A 17,499-nucleotide genomic window follows, 5' to 3' on the forward strand; every position below is an offset into this window, starting at 1 on the left:
TTGTCTGTAATAAACAACTGAAATGTTCTTTCTTTATGAATCACCTGGTGTAATATGCATCACCAGCAAAAATCTTTCTGGAATTCTAACGTTATCCACTAGGTCATTTATACATATTGTGAAAAGTACCAGTCCTATAACGCTCCCTTGAGGTGCATCCAAAGTTACTTTTACGTTTGAAGGTGTGTCTCCTATAAAAATGACAGAAGGAAGTTAGTCTTCTCTGCTACTGACATGCTCTTTCCCCTCTCCCTCCCTCACTATACTGTCCCATGTACTGAATGAATGGTTTCAGATACTGAGGTTGTCAGCCATCCTAAAGCATTACACATTAGTGGGGTGGGGGGTTGGGGGACCTTGAAGCAGTGGTCCAATGCAGATGAATATGTTATACATGTTGTATGATGTATACAATCATAATCATAAGATCATACAGGAGTGGATAGAGCATCTAGAGCAACAATTTCAGTATCTTGTCACTATCTCCAGGTACAATGCAGTGTTGAAATTGTGCATAGAGATGGTCACAAAATTGTCATCATCTTGAGAGACATTGTTCCATGCTGCTTCTACTTCTCATCACAACTGGTTGATGAATGTTGCTAGTAACGCAGATCATACCACATGTCATCCTATCATGTCCCCACAACCTGCTAAATGGGGAACAGGACTACTGATTGTGCTGACCATTGGAGCTACAGGACATCTATGGAAGATTGTTGTGTAGTATGAGAAGTGTGTGAATGAACATTATTCTGCTATAAGACACCTCCCAGACATTTTAGAAATTGCTACAGAATGGACTGCGTGATGATCATGTTGCATTCAGCACTGTTCAGTGTTTCACAAACAAGCATCAGGTGGGGATGGTCACTGTAGACTTTACCTCCCCACAACACAGTGCTCAGAGTCGAAACTGTATATTTCTTTAACACTCCAGTAGCTGTTATTCTCCAGGTAACAGTGCATTTGAAAATAACTATCAATAGGCAGATTCTGCTCTCATGACAAAACAAAAACTTGCTACAGTCATCTCTTAAATCATATAGTAATGGAAGCTTTAGCAGTGGCAGATGACCACAGTACTCAGTTTCAGTAAATCATTTTTGTTCACTGATTTGTATTACCGATCTGTGAGTGGAAACAAATCAGCTTAGGGACACGCAAAATGTCGAAGTGGTGTCAACTGAAAAACTTGCATCAGGAAGTTGAGCCAATCACAGTTATTATTACAGTGGAAACAGACATCCAATGGCTATTGTGTATGAATTTTATAGCATAGATTCATTTTGTCAATGTGCTACTTGTGCCAATAGGTGAAGTTATGAATTGTGAATACTTGTGGAAGGTGGCTACTGGTCACAAAAATTTGTTTCACAGGGCCAGTTGCTGTGAATTAGGGAAGTGGCAGGATAGTGTCCTATGGTTACAAATGCACCATTGCCAGGTTTTCATGTTGCCTGTGGTGTAACATATCAATTTGGTAAAGTGGTACATTACATAATGTCTACTTAACTGATTAATGATGGTTGTGACAGTTACAAGTATTTTTCTTAGCTAAATACTTTCAAATCACAAACTGTTCAGAAGTTTTGTTATTGTTTGTGCATGCGAACTTGTATGGATGGACGCCAAATGTCTTCAAGGTGAGATGATGATAGTAGCTTTACTGTGCTTCGCAGTACCTGCTGGGTCGACAGTGTTTCCTGCTGCAGCACCCCAGCTTGGAGTAACGGGGTGGGGGTGGGGAGGTTGAGCAGCATCACTGACAATCTTGCTGACATCATCTTTCAGGTTCATAAAGAACTATTTTTAATTAGTGTCAAACAGAATGGATGTAATGACATAGTGAATAAATATGAATAAATAAACATGAATAGTATATGAAGTGATATTGTAACATAAGGAGCAATGTATTGGTGTTTCAGGGGAGTGCTTTTTGTTATATAGTAGAAAGCGGAAAACATCAAAGTTTACAGAATTCATCATGTTGCTGCAGCAGTGATGAAGTCCATAGTAATTAAAATTACAAAGTTTAAGTTAACATTATTTCAGGATGCAGAGGTTCACAACATATGAGTTACATCACTCATAGTCTGAAATTAAGCATTTCTCACACAAAAGCAAACCAAAGAATACTACATGCCATTGCTGTCCATGTAATACTTTGACTTCTCACCACATGATGGCAGTAAGTTGATCATGCTTGGAATATTGAACTGTTATGCGCACGAATGGATTTGATGCACTGCCAGATGGTGATACTGACTTGGAGCCAGTGGTCATTGCCTGTTTCGCTCTAGGAAAGCAGCTTAATCTTTAACTATGTAAAGGCCTATTTTCGTGAAAGAATTCAATGTGCAGTCTTTACGTAGCTTGAGAGGAATCTTCTGCCAAATACATGAGGCCATCTATGGAACAATCAGAAGTATGGACTGCATTTAATTGCAAATAATATATCAACAACAACATCACTTACCTTGGAACTGACACTGTCCTCGGTTCTTTCTGGAGACTAGCAGACATAGTGAAGACAGCTGCTCATCTCACTCATGACACCTAAGCACAGCTGATAATTAGCAGCATTCTTCCGAGAACTAAATGATGCTCTGTGGTCAGTTAACAAGTGTAGGACCTAAACAAGACGCTTTGTTTTGTGACAAGCAGGGCTGGAGACTCACGGACATGCATTACCCAGTTGCCAATTGAAGAGTTATCCCAAGTAAGTCAAAAAAGCTTTTGATATCTCAAGTAGAATTCGAAATATGAGAAACCAATTGTTAAAATTGAGTGGATAACGAATGTAGAGTGAGAGTATACTAAAATATCAGTTGTTAATGCCAAAGGTTTTACAGCAAACACTCAGAACTACGCCTAGCTTCTTTGCAGAAAACAATCTCATTCACATAACACTAACACACAAGAGTTGATTGAAATACAAAGAAGAAAGCAGGGAAATTTCCAACAATATGTGGAACGTACATAATGAAATATAGATTAGACTTCCTAAGAGATACAGTGTTTATAGCAACAAACAAAAACATTAGGACTAACAAGGTCCAAAATGATGCCAACTATGAACTCTTATGGACAAGAGTAACCAAAGGGTGGAATAACTTTATTAGTCATATGCTCCTACTTATCACCAGAGTAAGTCACAGAGTTACTTAAAGACAGCCCAAAATTCACAGTACAGAAAAAAAAAACCTCTAACTTACCAAACGAAAGCGTTGGTACGTTGATAGAAACAATAACAAACACAAACAAACACACGCACAAATTTCAAGCTTTCGCAACCCACGGTTGCTTCATCAGGAAAGAGGGAAAGACGAAAGGATGTGGGTTTTAAGGGACAGGATAAGGAGTCATTCCAATTCCAGGAGCAGAAAGACTTACCTTGGGGGGAAAAAGGGACAGGTATACACTTGCGCGCGCGTACACACACACACACACACACACACACACACACACACACACACACACACACACACACACACACACACACAACAGACACAAGCAGGCATATGTAAAGGCAAAGAGTTTGGGTAAAGATGTCAGTCGAGGCGGAAGTACAGAGGCAAAGATGTTATTGAATGACAGGTGAGGTATGATCGGCGGCAACTTGAAATTAGCGGAGGTTGAGGCCTGGTGGGTAATGGGAAGAGAGGATATACGAGGACTATCCACAAAATACATTACGTTTTGGAATTAAAAATAAATAAAGTATTGGAAATTTTTTTTATTATATACAGATGAAAGCCACACTTAAACACTACTTTTCTACATAGTTGCCATTTAAATTAAGGCACTTATCGTAGCGATGGATGAGTTTGGAAATTCCTTTGTCATAAAATTCGGCCGCCTGTGCCTTCAACCACTTGGTTACCTCTTTTGGGACAGAAAAGGTGTGATTTTTGTGGGTTTCCTGGAAAGCTCAAAGGTATTGCCAAACTCTGCACAACCTCAGAAGAGCAATACAAAACAAGCGCCGGGGAAAGTTGAGCTCAAAGTTCTTGCCGATTCATGACAACGCCCGGGCCCACACGGCAAATGCCACTCGTGAAGTTCTCAAATCTTTTAAGTGGGAGTTGTTTCCTCATCCGCCGTACAGTCCCGACCTGGCACCGAGCAACTTCCACTTAGCAATGAAGAAGTGGTTGGCTATGCAGCGTTTTGATGATGATGCACAGCTTCAAGAAGAGGTAACCACGTAGTTGAAGGCCAGGTGGCCGAATTTTATGACGAAGGAATTTCCAAGCTCGTCCATCGCTACGATAAGTGCCTTAATTTAAATGGCAACTATGTAGAAAAGTAGTATTTAAGTGTGGCTTTCATCTGTATATAATAAAAAAATTTCCAACCTGGACGGTGTAACACTGTGCCAAGATGTGCTGGCCGTGCACCCAGGCATGTTTAGCCACAGGGTGATCCTCATTACCAACAAACACTGTCAGCCTGTGTCCATTCATGCGAATGGACAGTTTGTTGTTGGTCATTCCCACATAGAAAGCTTCACAGTGTAGGCAGGTCAGTTGGTAAATCGTGGGTGCTCTCACACGTGGCTCTGCCTTTGATTGTGTACACCTTCCGGGTTACAGGACTGGAGTAGGTGGTGGTGGGAGGGTGCATGGGACAGATTTTACACTGGGGGCGGCTACAAGGGTAGGAGCCAGAGGGTAGGGAAGGTGGTTTGGGGATTTCATAGGGATGAACCAAGAGGTTACGAAGGTTAGGTGGACAGCGGAAAGACACTCTTGGTGGATGGGGAGGATTTCGTGAAGGATGGATCTCATTTCAGGGCAGGATTTGAGGAAGTCGTATCCCTGCTGGAGAGCCACATTCAGAGTCTGATCCAGTCCCGGAAAGTATCCTGTCACAAGTGGGGCACTTTTGGGATTCTTCTGTGGGAGGTTCTGGGTTTGGGGGGATGAGGAAGTGGCTCTGGTTATTTGCTTCTGTACCAGGTCGGGAGGGTAGTTGCGGGATGCGAAAGCTGTTTTCAGGTTGTTGGTGTAATGGTTCAGGGATTCAGGACTGGAGCAGATTCGTTTGCCACGAAGACGTAGGCTGTAGGGAAGGGACCGTTTGATATGGAATGGGTGGCAGCTGTCATAATGGAGGTACTGTTGCTTGTTGGTGGGTTTGATGTGGACAGATGTGTGAAGCTGGCCATTGGACAGATGGAAGTCAACGTCAAGGAAAGTGGCATGGAATTTGGAGTAGGACCAGGTGAATCTGATGGAACCAAAGGAGTTGAGGTTGGAGAGGAAATTCTGGAGTTGTTCTTCACTGTGAGTCCAGATCATGAAGATGTCATCAATAAATCTGTACCAAACTTTGGGTTGGCAGGCCTGGGTAACCAAGAAGTCTTCCTCTAAGCGACCCATAAATAGGTTGGCGTACGAGGGGGCCATCCTGGTACCCATTGCTGTTCCCTTTAATTGCCGGTATGTCAGGCCTTCGAAAGTGAAGAAGTTGTGAGTTAGGATGAAGGTAATGAGGTAATGAGGAAAGAGGTTTTAGGTAGGGTGGCCGGTGATTGGTGTGAAAGGAAGTTCTCCATCGCAGCGAGGCCCTGGACGTGCGGGATATTTGTGTACAAGGATGGTTTCCGGGGATAACAGATTGGGTAAGGATTCCAGGCATTCGAGAAAGTGGTTGGTGTCTTTGATGAAGGATGGGGGACTGCATGTAGCGGGTTGAAGGTGTTGAACTTTGTATGTAGTGTTGTCTGAAAGCTGACGCAGTCCCTCAGCCACATACTCCCGACGATTAAGTACCACGGTTGTGGAACCCTTGTCCACCGGAAGAATGACGATTGATCGGTCAGCCTTCAGACCACAGATAGCCTGGGCTTCAGCTGTGATGATGTTGGGAACAGGATTAAGGTTTTTCAAGAAGGATTGAGAGGCAAGGCTGGAAGTGAGAAATTCCTGGAAGGTTTGGAGAGGGTGATTTTGAGGAAGAGTGGGTGGGTCCCGCTGTGACGGAGGACGGAACTGTTCCAGGCAGGGTTCAATTTGGATAGTGTCTTGGGGAGTTGGATCGTTAGGAGTAAGATCACGGTTATTTTTCTTCGTGGCAAAGTGATATTTCCAGCAGAGAGTACGAGTGTAGGACAGTAAATCTTTGATGAGGGCTGTTTGGTTGAATCTGGGAGTAGGGCTGAAGGTGAGGCCTTTGGATATGACAGAGGTTTTGGATTGGGAGAGAGGTTTGGAGAAAAAGTTAACTTCTGAATTGCGGTGTTGTGGTTCCAGATTGTGTTGATTAGAATTCTGAGGTTTTGGGAGAAGTGGAGCTGGAAGTGGGAGACTGAGTAGATGGGAGAGACTGGGTTTGTGTGCAATGAGAGGAGGTTGATGTTTGTTGGAAAGGTTGTGGAGGGTGAGTGAGTTGCCTTTCCGGAGGTGGGAAACCAGGAGATTGGATAGTTTTTTGCGGTTGAGGGTGGCATGCTTTTCTAATTTGCGGTTGGCCTGTAGGAGGATGCTCTGAACAGCCGGTGTGGATGTGGGAGAGGAAAGATTGAGGACTTTTATTAAGGATAGGAGTTGACGGGTGTGTTCATTGGCTGAGTTGATGTATAGCTCAAGGATTACGCGGGTGAGGGCTATTGATTGCTCAGTTTGGAACTGGTATAGGGGCTGATTCCATATCAAACGGTCCCTTCCCTACAGCCTACGTCTTCGTGGCAAACGAATCTGCTCCAGTCCTGAATCCCTGAACCATTACACCAACAACCTGAAAACAGCTTTCGCATCCCGCAACTACCCTCCCGACCTGGTACAGAAGCAAATAACCAGAGCCACTTCCTCATCTCCTCAAACCCGGAACCTCCCACAGAAGAACCCCAAAAGTGCCCCACTTGTGACAGGATACTTTCCAGGACTGGATCAGACTCTGAATGTGGCTCTCCAGCAGGGATACGACTTCCTCAAATCCTGCCCTGAAATGAGATCCATCCTTCACGAAATCCTCCCCACTCCACCAAGAGAGTCTTTCCACTGTCCACCTAACCTTCGTAACCTCTTAGTTCATCCCTATGAAATCCCCAAACCACCTTCCCTACCCTCTGGCTCCTACCCCTGTAACCGCCCCCAGTGTAAAACCTGTCCCATGCACCCTCCCACCACCACCTATTCCAGTCCTGTAACCCGGAAGGTGTACACGATCAAAGGCAGAGCCACGTGTGAGAGCACCCACATGATTTACCAACTGACCTGCCTGCACTGTGAAGCTTTCTATGTGGGAATGACCAGCAACAAACTGTCCATTCGCATGAATGGACACAGGCAGTGTTTGTTGGTAATGAGGATCACCCTGTGGCTAAACATGCCTTGGTGCACGACCAGCACATCTTGGCACAGTGTTACACCGTCCGGGTTATTTGGATACTTCCCACTGACACCAACCTATCAGAACTCCGGAGATGGGAACTTGCCCTTCAATATATCCTCTCTTCCCGTTACCCACCAGGCCTCAACCTCCGCTAATTTCAAGTTGCCGTCAATCATACCTCACCTGTCATTCAATAACATCTTTGCCTCTGTACTTCCGCCTCGACTGACATCTCTACCCAAACTCTTTGCCTTAACATATGTTTGCTTGTGCCTGTTATGTGCGGATGGATATGTGTGTGTGCGCGCGCGCGCGCGCGCAGTGCGCGAGTGTATACCTGTCCCTTTTTGCCCCCAAGGTAAGTCTTTCCGCTCCCAGGATTGGAATGACTCCTTATCCTTGCCCTTAAAACCCACATCCTTTCGTCTTTCCCTCTCCTTCCCTCTTTCCTGATGAAGCAACCGTGGGTGGCGAAAGCTTGAAATTTGTGTGTGTGTGTTTGTTATTGTTTCTATCAATGTACCAATGCTTTCATTTGGTAAGTTACAGAATCTTTGTTTTTAGATATATTTTTCCCACAGGGAATGTTTCCCTTAATACACTGGGAAGACTTGATTGTATTGTATGCATAATCTTGCAAAGGACTGCTTAACATACAAGACAACTGCCTTGGAAAACTAGTCCAGCAATCTGCACATAACATAAATATTTTAGAACTCCTACTTTACAAATAGGCCTGATCTTTCCGAACCATTGAAGAGCAAGGGATTAGCTACAAATCATCCTTATATTGCATAGAATGCAAGTCATTTTTTAATATAAATACTGTAAGAGAACAAATACACAGATTTACAGTCCAGTATCACTAATTCCCATTGGTTGCTGGAAGGAAAGAAACCTATGTCAAAGAATCAGCAAGCATTCAGGTAAAATTGTTTGTGTGAAACACAGTCTGCTGTTTTCACACACGAAATATTAGGTGCAGGTGAAAAAATTGATGCCTGTTTGAAATCTAGAAAGATGGAAACTAACACAAAACCACAATGTCAGCAGGTAGACAAGACATGATCACATACATGATTTGCTCAAAGAATTTTAAGAAACAATATCCATTATGTTATAATGGATAGTGAATGTTCAACAAAACCAAAACTGACATTGGGTTTGCCCCAGAAAAGTGAAGTAGCACTGCTAGCTAATATTTGCAGTTTGTGATTAATCAGGTGTACCTACCAGCATTTTTAGACTGTTAGCTGATGATGCTGTTATAAAAATGAAAGTAAAATAGCTGCCTGATCATAAGAAAATGTAGAATGGCTTTAATGGTATGTCCACTTGGTATGTTGAATGAGGGGTCACGTTATGAGGTGTTACAAGATGGTATTTGCTGGTAGGTTCTGGGAACAATGAGCTTTCCATCTGTATAATAAACAACATACAAGACATTTCGGTGAACAGATGAATTCAAATACTGCTAGGGTCAGTAAATAACAATACAGCCTATACAAAAGAGATCCTCAGGGTAATTACACAAAATTGCAGGGAGAGTTCCCAAATGCGTAACTCAGAAAAGCTGATGTTGGTAGGAAGGATCCAGATGGCATATACTGTGAAGCAGTCATTGAAATGAAGAATTTTATGTTTGGCAGCGTGCTTGGCAAGTGGGTAGTCGAGCTGTTTCTTGGCCCAGTTTGTAGTTTGTCGGTGGTCATTCATACAGGCAGGCAGCTTGTTGGTTGTCATGCTCAGGCAGGTCATGTGACTGGTTTCACAGGTAGCCCTGCCTTTGGTGGGATGGGTGATGCTTAGGACTGGGGCCAGCTATACCCTCACCCACAATTACTTCTCCTTTGAAGGCATCACCTACACACAAATCTGTGGTACATCAATGGACACCCACATAGTACCATCCTATGCCAACCTACTCACGGGGCATCTAGAGAAATCATTTTTAACCACACAGGATCCCAAGTGCCTCACCTGTTTCAGATTCACTGATGACATCTTTACGATCTGGATCGAGGGTGAAGACACACTGTCCAGACTCCTCCACAACCACACCATTTGCCGCCCCCCCCCCCCACCCCGTTCGCTTCACCTGGTCCTCCTCAATTCAGCAAGTCACCTTCCTAGATGGTGACCTCCACCTCAAAGATGGCTACATCAGTACCTCTGTCCATATGAAATCTAGCAACCACCAGCACTACATCCACTTCAACAACTGCCTACCATTCCATACCAAGAAGTCCCTTCCATACAGCCTAGCTACCTGTGGCCATCACAGACTGTAATTTCCCTCCCAACCTTGTAAAAAACAGATCTCCCATGCCTTATCTCTCCAGTTACCCACTACTTCCCAAGGTCTCACCACGCAGCCACAGAGGAAAATTCCCCTCATGACTCAATACCATCCAGAACTGGAGCAGTTGAATCACATTCTCTGCCAGGGTTTTCACAACCTTTCATCGTGCCCTGAAATGAGAAATGTCTTACCCACAATTCTCCCAAACCCTCCCGCAGTGCTATTGTGCCACCCACTAAACTTACAAAGTATCCTCATCTATCCCTACTCAACCCCTGCCCTCAAGCCCTTGTCTCATGGCTCATATCCCTGCAATAGACCTAGAAGCGAGACCTGTCCTATACAGCCTCCCACTACCACCTACTCCCATCCATTCACGAGCATCACCCATCCCATCAAAGGCAGGGCTACCTGTGAAACCAGTCATGTGATCTACAAGCTAAGCCGCAACAACTGGGCTGTGTTCTATGTGGGCATGACAGTCAACAAACTGTACATCCACATGGATGGCCACCGACAAACTGTAGTCAAGAAACAGCTGGACCAAACAGTTGCTGAGCACACGGCCCAACACGATGATCTTCATTTCAATGACTGCTTCACAGCCTGTGCTATCTGGACCCCTCCCACCAACACCATTTTTTCTGCATTGCACGTGTGGGGACTCTCCTGCAATTGATCCTACAGTCCTGTAACCCACCTTGCCTCAACTTTTGTTCGTCATTGCACTTCACCCTCCTGTCCTGTTGCCTGTACCTAATCTAGCAGTACACAGCTTTTCTATTCCACCAATGCACACAGTACACAGTCTTTTTATTTTTCTCCTGTTCTACCCCCCCCCCCACCCCCCCCCCCACCCCACCCCCCCTCCCGCTCCCCGGGAGGCTGCCAGTGACAGTGTGTGCGAGTTGCACTTGCATGAATGAGTGTGGTTTTTTTTTCTATTTCAGAAGAAGGTCTTTTGGCCTAAAACTTACTTGTTTAACTGTCTTTTGTTTTGCTTGTCTGTGAGTCAGCATCTCCACTATTTGGTTAGTAGCAAGCTATCCTTTTCATAATACTGTCATTATTCCATCCTGGGTTTTCCTTTTTTAGTGCCTATAATGCTTTGCATCAGTGGCCTGTGTAAACATCTGGTTTAGAGGGATACATTTTTACTATCCACTAGAAAGGAAAGAGGTAAAACATCATGTGCAGACACAAAGCCTTTTGGAGATATAGATGAATTGTTTAAATACTGTGCCACATGAGTGTAGTTGTTCACTTCAAAACTGAGAGCTCATCAGTATTATATGCCAAGTGAATATAATTTTGTGAATGTCTCACTAACTGCTAAGAATAGGGGATTTGTAAATGTGATCATGCATATTTATTAATGATACTGGCACCAAAATGGCAGATTCTTCATGTATGGACTCTGAACTTGTAATCAAGTGATTTCCTGTCACATTTTTTCACAATGAATTCATATTCCCACCCAACATCATATTATTTTCAGTAATATTAATAGTAATAAAAGCAATGCATAACATGTGAAGTAAAATAGCATACCATAACACAGCATCAATAAAGTTGCTTCCCAGCCATATTTCTTGCCTCTGGCTTTTTCTTCAGCAATCATTATTTCAATTTCTGCTGACTGACTGTCTTCAGGTTCTTGAAGAAACAGATTTGTATCTCCCACCATGGAACCTAAGTGAGAACAAAGTTAAATTATTTAAAAATAGCACTGTAAATAGCTTGATTTACATGAGCATATAAAATATACATTCAAGTATTTAGATCTTTTTACAAATATCACACATATTTTAGAATTCATGTTGAAGCACGTGAATTAATATGTATTAAGTGTCAGAGCTGACAATGAGCAAATATAAAAGAGTGATATTCCAAGAAAAAGTATGTGACACTAATTGGTTTCACTAGCATCTTAGCATGCATCTCCTCAACCCTTCTTTATCTGACAAGCCATACCAGTCTTTCAGCTCAGAAAAGTGAAGATGATGGTTCTAATGCATCAAGTGTTCTATACTGCAAACCCTCCCCCTCCGCCCATTTGGGTACAATGCACAGTCAAAGCGTTGACCTTTCATGTTAATTTTTGCACTTTGTCATTTTGTGGTGTGAATTATTTCCTCATTTTCTAAAATTCATATCTTTGTTCACTGTCAGATATCAATGTAATTTTTACAGTACGTAGCTATCATATAGGGGTACAAACTGTGCAAAAATCATATTTTTATACTCAGTCCCGCCTGAGATAACTAACCCCAAACTTTTCAAAAAATGAAAATTTTCAAAAAATGAAAATTTTCAAATTTCAAAAATTCGTGAAAAATTAAGGAAACATTCGTAAGTGTTCTTGCTCTATATGACGCTAGTAGTGTATGATATCTGACTATAGGAAAAAATAGACACTCATAGATCACTCCTTGTTCGTTACTTTTTGGGCCTAAAAAGTGGATTTTTGAAAATTGTGATACCAAACTGGAAGTCGTTTTGACTGGTTATTTTTGAATTTAGGGTACTTTGTGTAACAGACAATGTTGTAGAGGACACTTTTCTAAGAAGAATCATGTAAATTGCAATGCTGTAACTTAACCCAGTGCAGAGATATTCAAATTTTCGCTAATGTCTCCAGACTGAAAAATCGTTGCGTGCCTACAAATAAAAATGGCCACCATCCAGTAAAGGTGCAAGATAAATTATTTTAAAAAACTGTTTTGAACTTCTCAAATATAGGTCAACCACATATATAAAAAATTAAAATATTTAAAAATGGTCAAGCAAACATCACTGGACCACTTCATTTGGATTGACCTGGTAGGTTCGTACTGAAAACAACAAGTTTTGTTACCCTCGATGATTTATTTTTTCCAGAAAAAAAATTGCCTGCATTTGGTATTTCAATCAAGATGGATTGACCCGGTAGGTTCGTACTGAAAACACCAAGTCTTGTTACCCTTGATGATTTTTTTCCAGAAAAGAAATGTCTGCATTTGGCATTTCAATCAAGTATTGCCAGGTATCTATGCTTTGTTGTTTTTGCTAGGGAGGCAAGACGTGCAGTACAAACTTTGCACTCACTTTTCTCTTCTTTAAAACATTCTGAAGAATGTCTTGAACAGTTTATTTAGAGAGGTTTGTGACACAACATGGACATACTATTGTCATACATCTACTACTTAACACTGCTTGCTCACAACTGACTCGTCAAATGCATAGCTGTTGATAGCTCGAACTGCCATCATAGTTTTACTGCCCTCACATTGCTTATACTTCATAAAATCAATTTATCAACTTTTTGGACAGATGAACATTGTAGCAATGCAGATGCCAGAAGCTCAGTCACCTTTAGTCTTCCGTAAGTCACGAATGTGATGGCCATTGAATGAAATGTAGAGAAATCAATGAAGGATGGAAGTTTCTCATTATTTATGAAGTTCAAAGTTTAAGATTAGACAGTGAAATTAGTCAGCGAAAACTTTTCACACCATGCAAATTCATAAAGTACAAGGTTTTTCAGTTTCAATATTTTCTTGACAGGGGCCCAGAAAGATTATTAAATTTCTTAAAGCATTTATTAATGAGTCCATCAACAGCTGCAGTATTTGTATTAGGTGATTAGATTCAAACCTTACAAGTTCATTTTCAAAGTCTGGCCTACTGAGACTACATTGATAGTGCCTTTTCCTTAATAATAAACATCAAAGTGGCAACACATGTTTTTCAAATGTTTGAGAATGAATGCCACAATGAACAAGTGCCTCTTACCAAGTCAAAAATCAAACTAGTTTGCTCCTACTGGACACATGATGTGTATAATTATATTATAAATTTTAAAATCATAGGCAAAACTAAATTTTTCTCTCATTAAGTCAAATCAAATAGTTATCATATAACATGCAACGCACAATAAAAGACTGTGACATAGGGGACTTGTCAATTTTATTTTTATTTGCTGGTATAGAAATTTGACCTGCTGCCTAGATAGCGTACTGTAGCAGATCATTTAACATTTGTTTCTGCATTAAAATTTTAGCTGATAATACATCATCTAGGCATAAAGGAGACAGCTCATTGAATAGTAGAACCACTGAGTCATCAAGAGGCACACAAAAAACAATAAAAGCTTTTGCTAGCTTTTGAAAAAAGCCTTTAATGAGCTATAGCACACATACATTCCCTCGTTCCCTCCCTTCTCCCTTCCCCCCCCCCCCCCTCTCTCTCTCTCTCTCTCTCTCTCTCTCTCTCTCTCTCTCTCTCTCTCTCTCTCATACACACACTCACACTCACACTCACACTCACACACACACACACACACACACACACACACACACACACACACACTTGGGAAGCAGCTACATTGTGCAGGCTGAACACACAATGTAGTCGGCAATGTAGCTGCATAGTGGGAGTGTAGAGTGGGGGAAAGGATTGCATATTTATTTTATGTGTACTACAGCTCATTAAAGACTTCATCTGGAAGATAGGAAAAGTTTTCATTCTTTTTTGTGTGCCTCTCGGTTACTCAATGCTTCTACTATTCAGTGAGTTGTCTTCTTGATGGCTAGGTTATGCACTATCACCCAGAACTTTAATGGAATGACAAATGTTAAATTAAAAGCGTATCTGAAAACTAGCAAAGAGTTCATTCTTTTTTGTATGCCTGCTGACAACTCTACAGTTTTATTATTCAGTGAGCTGTTTCCTTTGCTCCTACATTGTTACACTTGCCTGAGCTTTCCATACCATATTTATAACTGATGGTACACATATTCAATGCTCAAATACCATGAGGATCCCATTCAGGTATGTCATGTTAATGTGTTAGTGTAAAGCAGTAACATTTATCATGATGATATATTAATATTAAATGGTGAGTTTTAGCTAATATGAATGATTATTAAAATAATAATATACTAAATTTTACATTGCTTGAATGTTCTGTGTTCTTGGTAGAATATTTTATACATTATGAATGAAACACACCCAACACTGGCATAATATTCTACAATATTAATGTTTTGTTACACAAACCTGTTTTCAATTGTTATGCTATCATCACGTACAAAGATGTGTATGTGGTGCTGTGAAATTTTGTTGAATCAAAGATTTTAAACTAGTGCATCTACAGTATATCTCCATTTCCAGAGATGAAAAATGTTAATTTTAGAATTAGGAATGAAATGAAAGGGATTGTTTCAGTGTAAATGCAATGAAAAATTATTTAACTAAGGTAAAAGATGTGACACATTAACTAATGAACTATAGACAAATTACAACTGTTGCACATAAGAAAATAACAGAACAATAAACTTTGGCGACGTATTCCAAAGATGTGGCTAAACAAAATAATCTTGTCTTTTATAGGTCATAACTTACAAACAGATAAGATATAACAGAGATATTATATAATAGTGGTATTAAGCAGCTGAGGGAAGCAGCTGTGATTACACAAAGTAATTTTTTTTTTAAACACAACGAGAGAAATTATAGTAACTGGAATAAAGGCAAATAGGATATGTGAGTAAGAGTGGTAATATACAACATGGCCTGGATGGGATTATGAGTAGTATCTGCAGTTAGAAGTGGCAAGTAAGGGAATTGTGTCTGGTCATCGATACTAAGCTTGGGTTGATAGACGTGTGTTTATTAATTTCCATTATTGCAAGGTAGTTTATCTTCCTTCCTTTGTGGACGTGATGTAATGTTTCATGTTTCACCTTGTAACTATGCCCTTCTTTAAGCAGGTAGCACCCTTTTCTAAATTTCCAAATTCTGTAGTGTTCCTTCAACTGGGTACTTATTGCCCTGCAAGACTGATCTATATAGAATCTGCCACAGTTACATGTTATTTTATATATTCCTTTATTTTCCAAAGCTGGAGTGCACATAAAATGTTTTTACATTCCTGGAGTTAAACTTTCTGCCTACGTCCAGTGAGATTTTTCCGAAGGATGGAACTGTGCACCATTTATTTCATTCTTGAAGTGGTGGGTCAAGGACAGTGTAAATAAGAGCATGCACCTGTTGTTTCTGCTTTTTGTGCATTATGAAGGATGGCCATTTTCAACACTATTTTTTTGTATTGCATTTCATTTTATTTGGAGGTTGCCTTCACTCATGGGGATGGATCATTGAGTGGAAGGCAGCAAGAGTATGAGTCGCTGGATGTTGAGAATTGACCAGGATTACTGTACCTGTAGTGGTAAGTTTCCTAGAAGTCTTGAAAGCAGGAATACAGTCTGTGGTTAGATGTAAATAAACTCTAATGTGAATTTTATACTGCTGTGTTTTAAAAATTACTCAAGCAACTACACTCCTGGGAATTGAAATAAGAACACCGTGAATTCATTGTCCCAGGAAGGGGAAACTTTATTGACACATTCCTGGGGTCAGATACATCACATGATCACATTGACAGAACCACAGGCACATAGACACAGGCAACAGAGCATGCACAATGTCGGCAATAGTACAGTGTATATCCACCTTTCGCAGCAATGCAGGCTGCTATTCTCCCATGGAGACGATCGTAGAGATGCTGGATGTAGTCCTGTGGAACAGTTTGCCATGCCATTTCCACCTGGCGCCTCAGTTGGACCAGCGTTCGTGCTGGACATGCAGACCGCGTGAGACGACGCTTCATCCAGTCCCAAACATGCTCAATGGGGGACAGATCCGGAGATCTTGCTGGCCAGGGTAGTTGACTTACACCTTCTAGAGCACGTTGGGTGGCACGGGATACATGCGGACGTGCACTGTCCTGTTGGAACAGCAAGTTCCCTTGCCGGTCTAGGAATGGTAGAACGATGGGTTCGATGACGGTTTGGATGTACCGTGCACTATTCAGTGTTCCCTCGACGATCACCAGTGGTGTACGGCCAGTGTAGGAGATCGCTCCCCACACCATGATGCCGGGTGTTAGCCCTGTGTGCCTCGGTCGTATGCAGTCCTGATTGTGGCGCTCACCTGCACGGCGCCAAACACGCATACGACCATCATTGGCACCAAGGCAGAAGCGACTCTCATCGCTGAAGACGACACGTCTCCATTCGTCCCTCCATTCACGCCTGTCGCGACACCACTGGAGGCGGGCTACACAATGTTGGGGCGTGAGCGGAAGACGGCCTAATGGTGTGCGGGACCATAGCCCAGCTTCATGGAGACAGTTGCGAATGGTCCTCGCCGATACCCCAGGAGCAACAGTGTCCCTAATTTGCTGGGAAGTGGCGGTGCGGTCCCCTATGGCACTGCGTAGGATCCTACGGTCTTGGCGTGCATCCGTGCGTCGCTGCAGTCCGGTCTCAGGTCGACGGGCACGTGCACCTTCCGCCGACCACTGGCAACAACATCGATGTACTGTGGAGACCTCACGCCCCACGTATTGAGCAATTCGGCGGTACGTCCACCCGGCTTGCTAGCTTTTGAAAAAAGCCTTTAATGAGCTATAGCACACATACATTCCCTCGTTCCCTCCCTTCTCCCTTCCCCCCCCCCCCCCTCTCTCTCTCTCTCTCTCTCTCTCTCTCTCTCTCTCTCTCTCTCTCTCTCTCTCTCTCTCTCTCTCTCATACACACACTCACACTCACACTCACACTCACACACACACACACACACACACACACACACACACACACACTTGGGAAGCAGCTACATTGTGCAGGCTGAACACACAATGTAGTCGGCAATGTAGCTGCATAGTGGGAGTGTAGAGTGGGGGAAAGGATTGCATATTTATTTTATGTGTACTACAGCTCATTAAAGACTTCATCTGGAAGATAGGAAAAGTTTTCATTCTTTTTTGTGTGCCTCTCGGTTACTCAATGCTTCTACTATTCAGTGAGTTGTCT

At 42.2% G+C, this 17,499-nt stretch overlaps 1 protein-coding gene across 6 annotated transcripts in view; it reads right to left on the reverse strand.

Annotated features, from left to right (window-relative positions):
• LOC126175656 (N-acetyltransferase 9-like protein) overlaps positions 1-17,499 on the reverse strand; it is a 102,749-nt gene that overhangs the window by 25,201 nt on the left and 60,049 nt on the right. For all 6 annotated transcript variants that reach the window (XM_049922562.1, XM_049922560.1, XM_049922559.1 and 3 more), the window contains one exon: positions 11,195-11,335. In XM_049922562.1, the coding sequence (XP_049778519.1) occupies positions 11,195-11,335 (141 nt within the window). The remainder of the gene's footprint in view (positions 1-11,194; positions 11,336-17,499) is intronic.

Source organism: Schistocerca cancellata, chromosome 3 (genome assembly GCF_023864275.1).
Source record: "Schistocerca cancellata isolate TAMUIC-IGC-003103 chromosome 3, iqSchCanc2.1, whole genome shotgun sequence".
Classification (NCBI taxonomy): domain Eukaryota; kingdom Metazoa; phylum Arthropoda; class Insecta; order Orthoptera; family Acrididae; genus Schistocerca; species Schistocerca cancellata.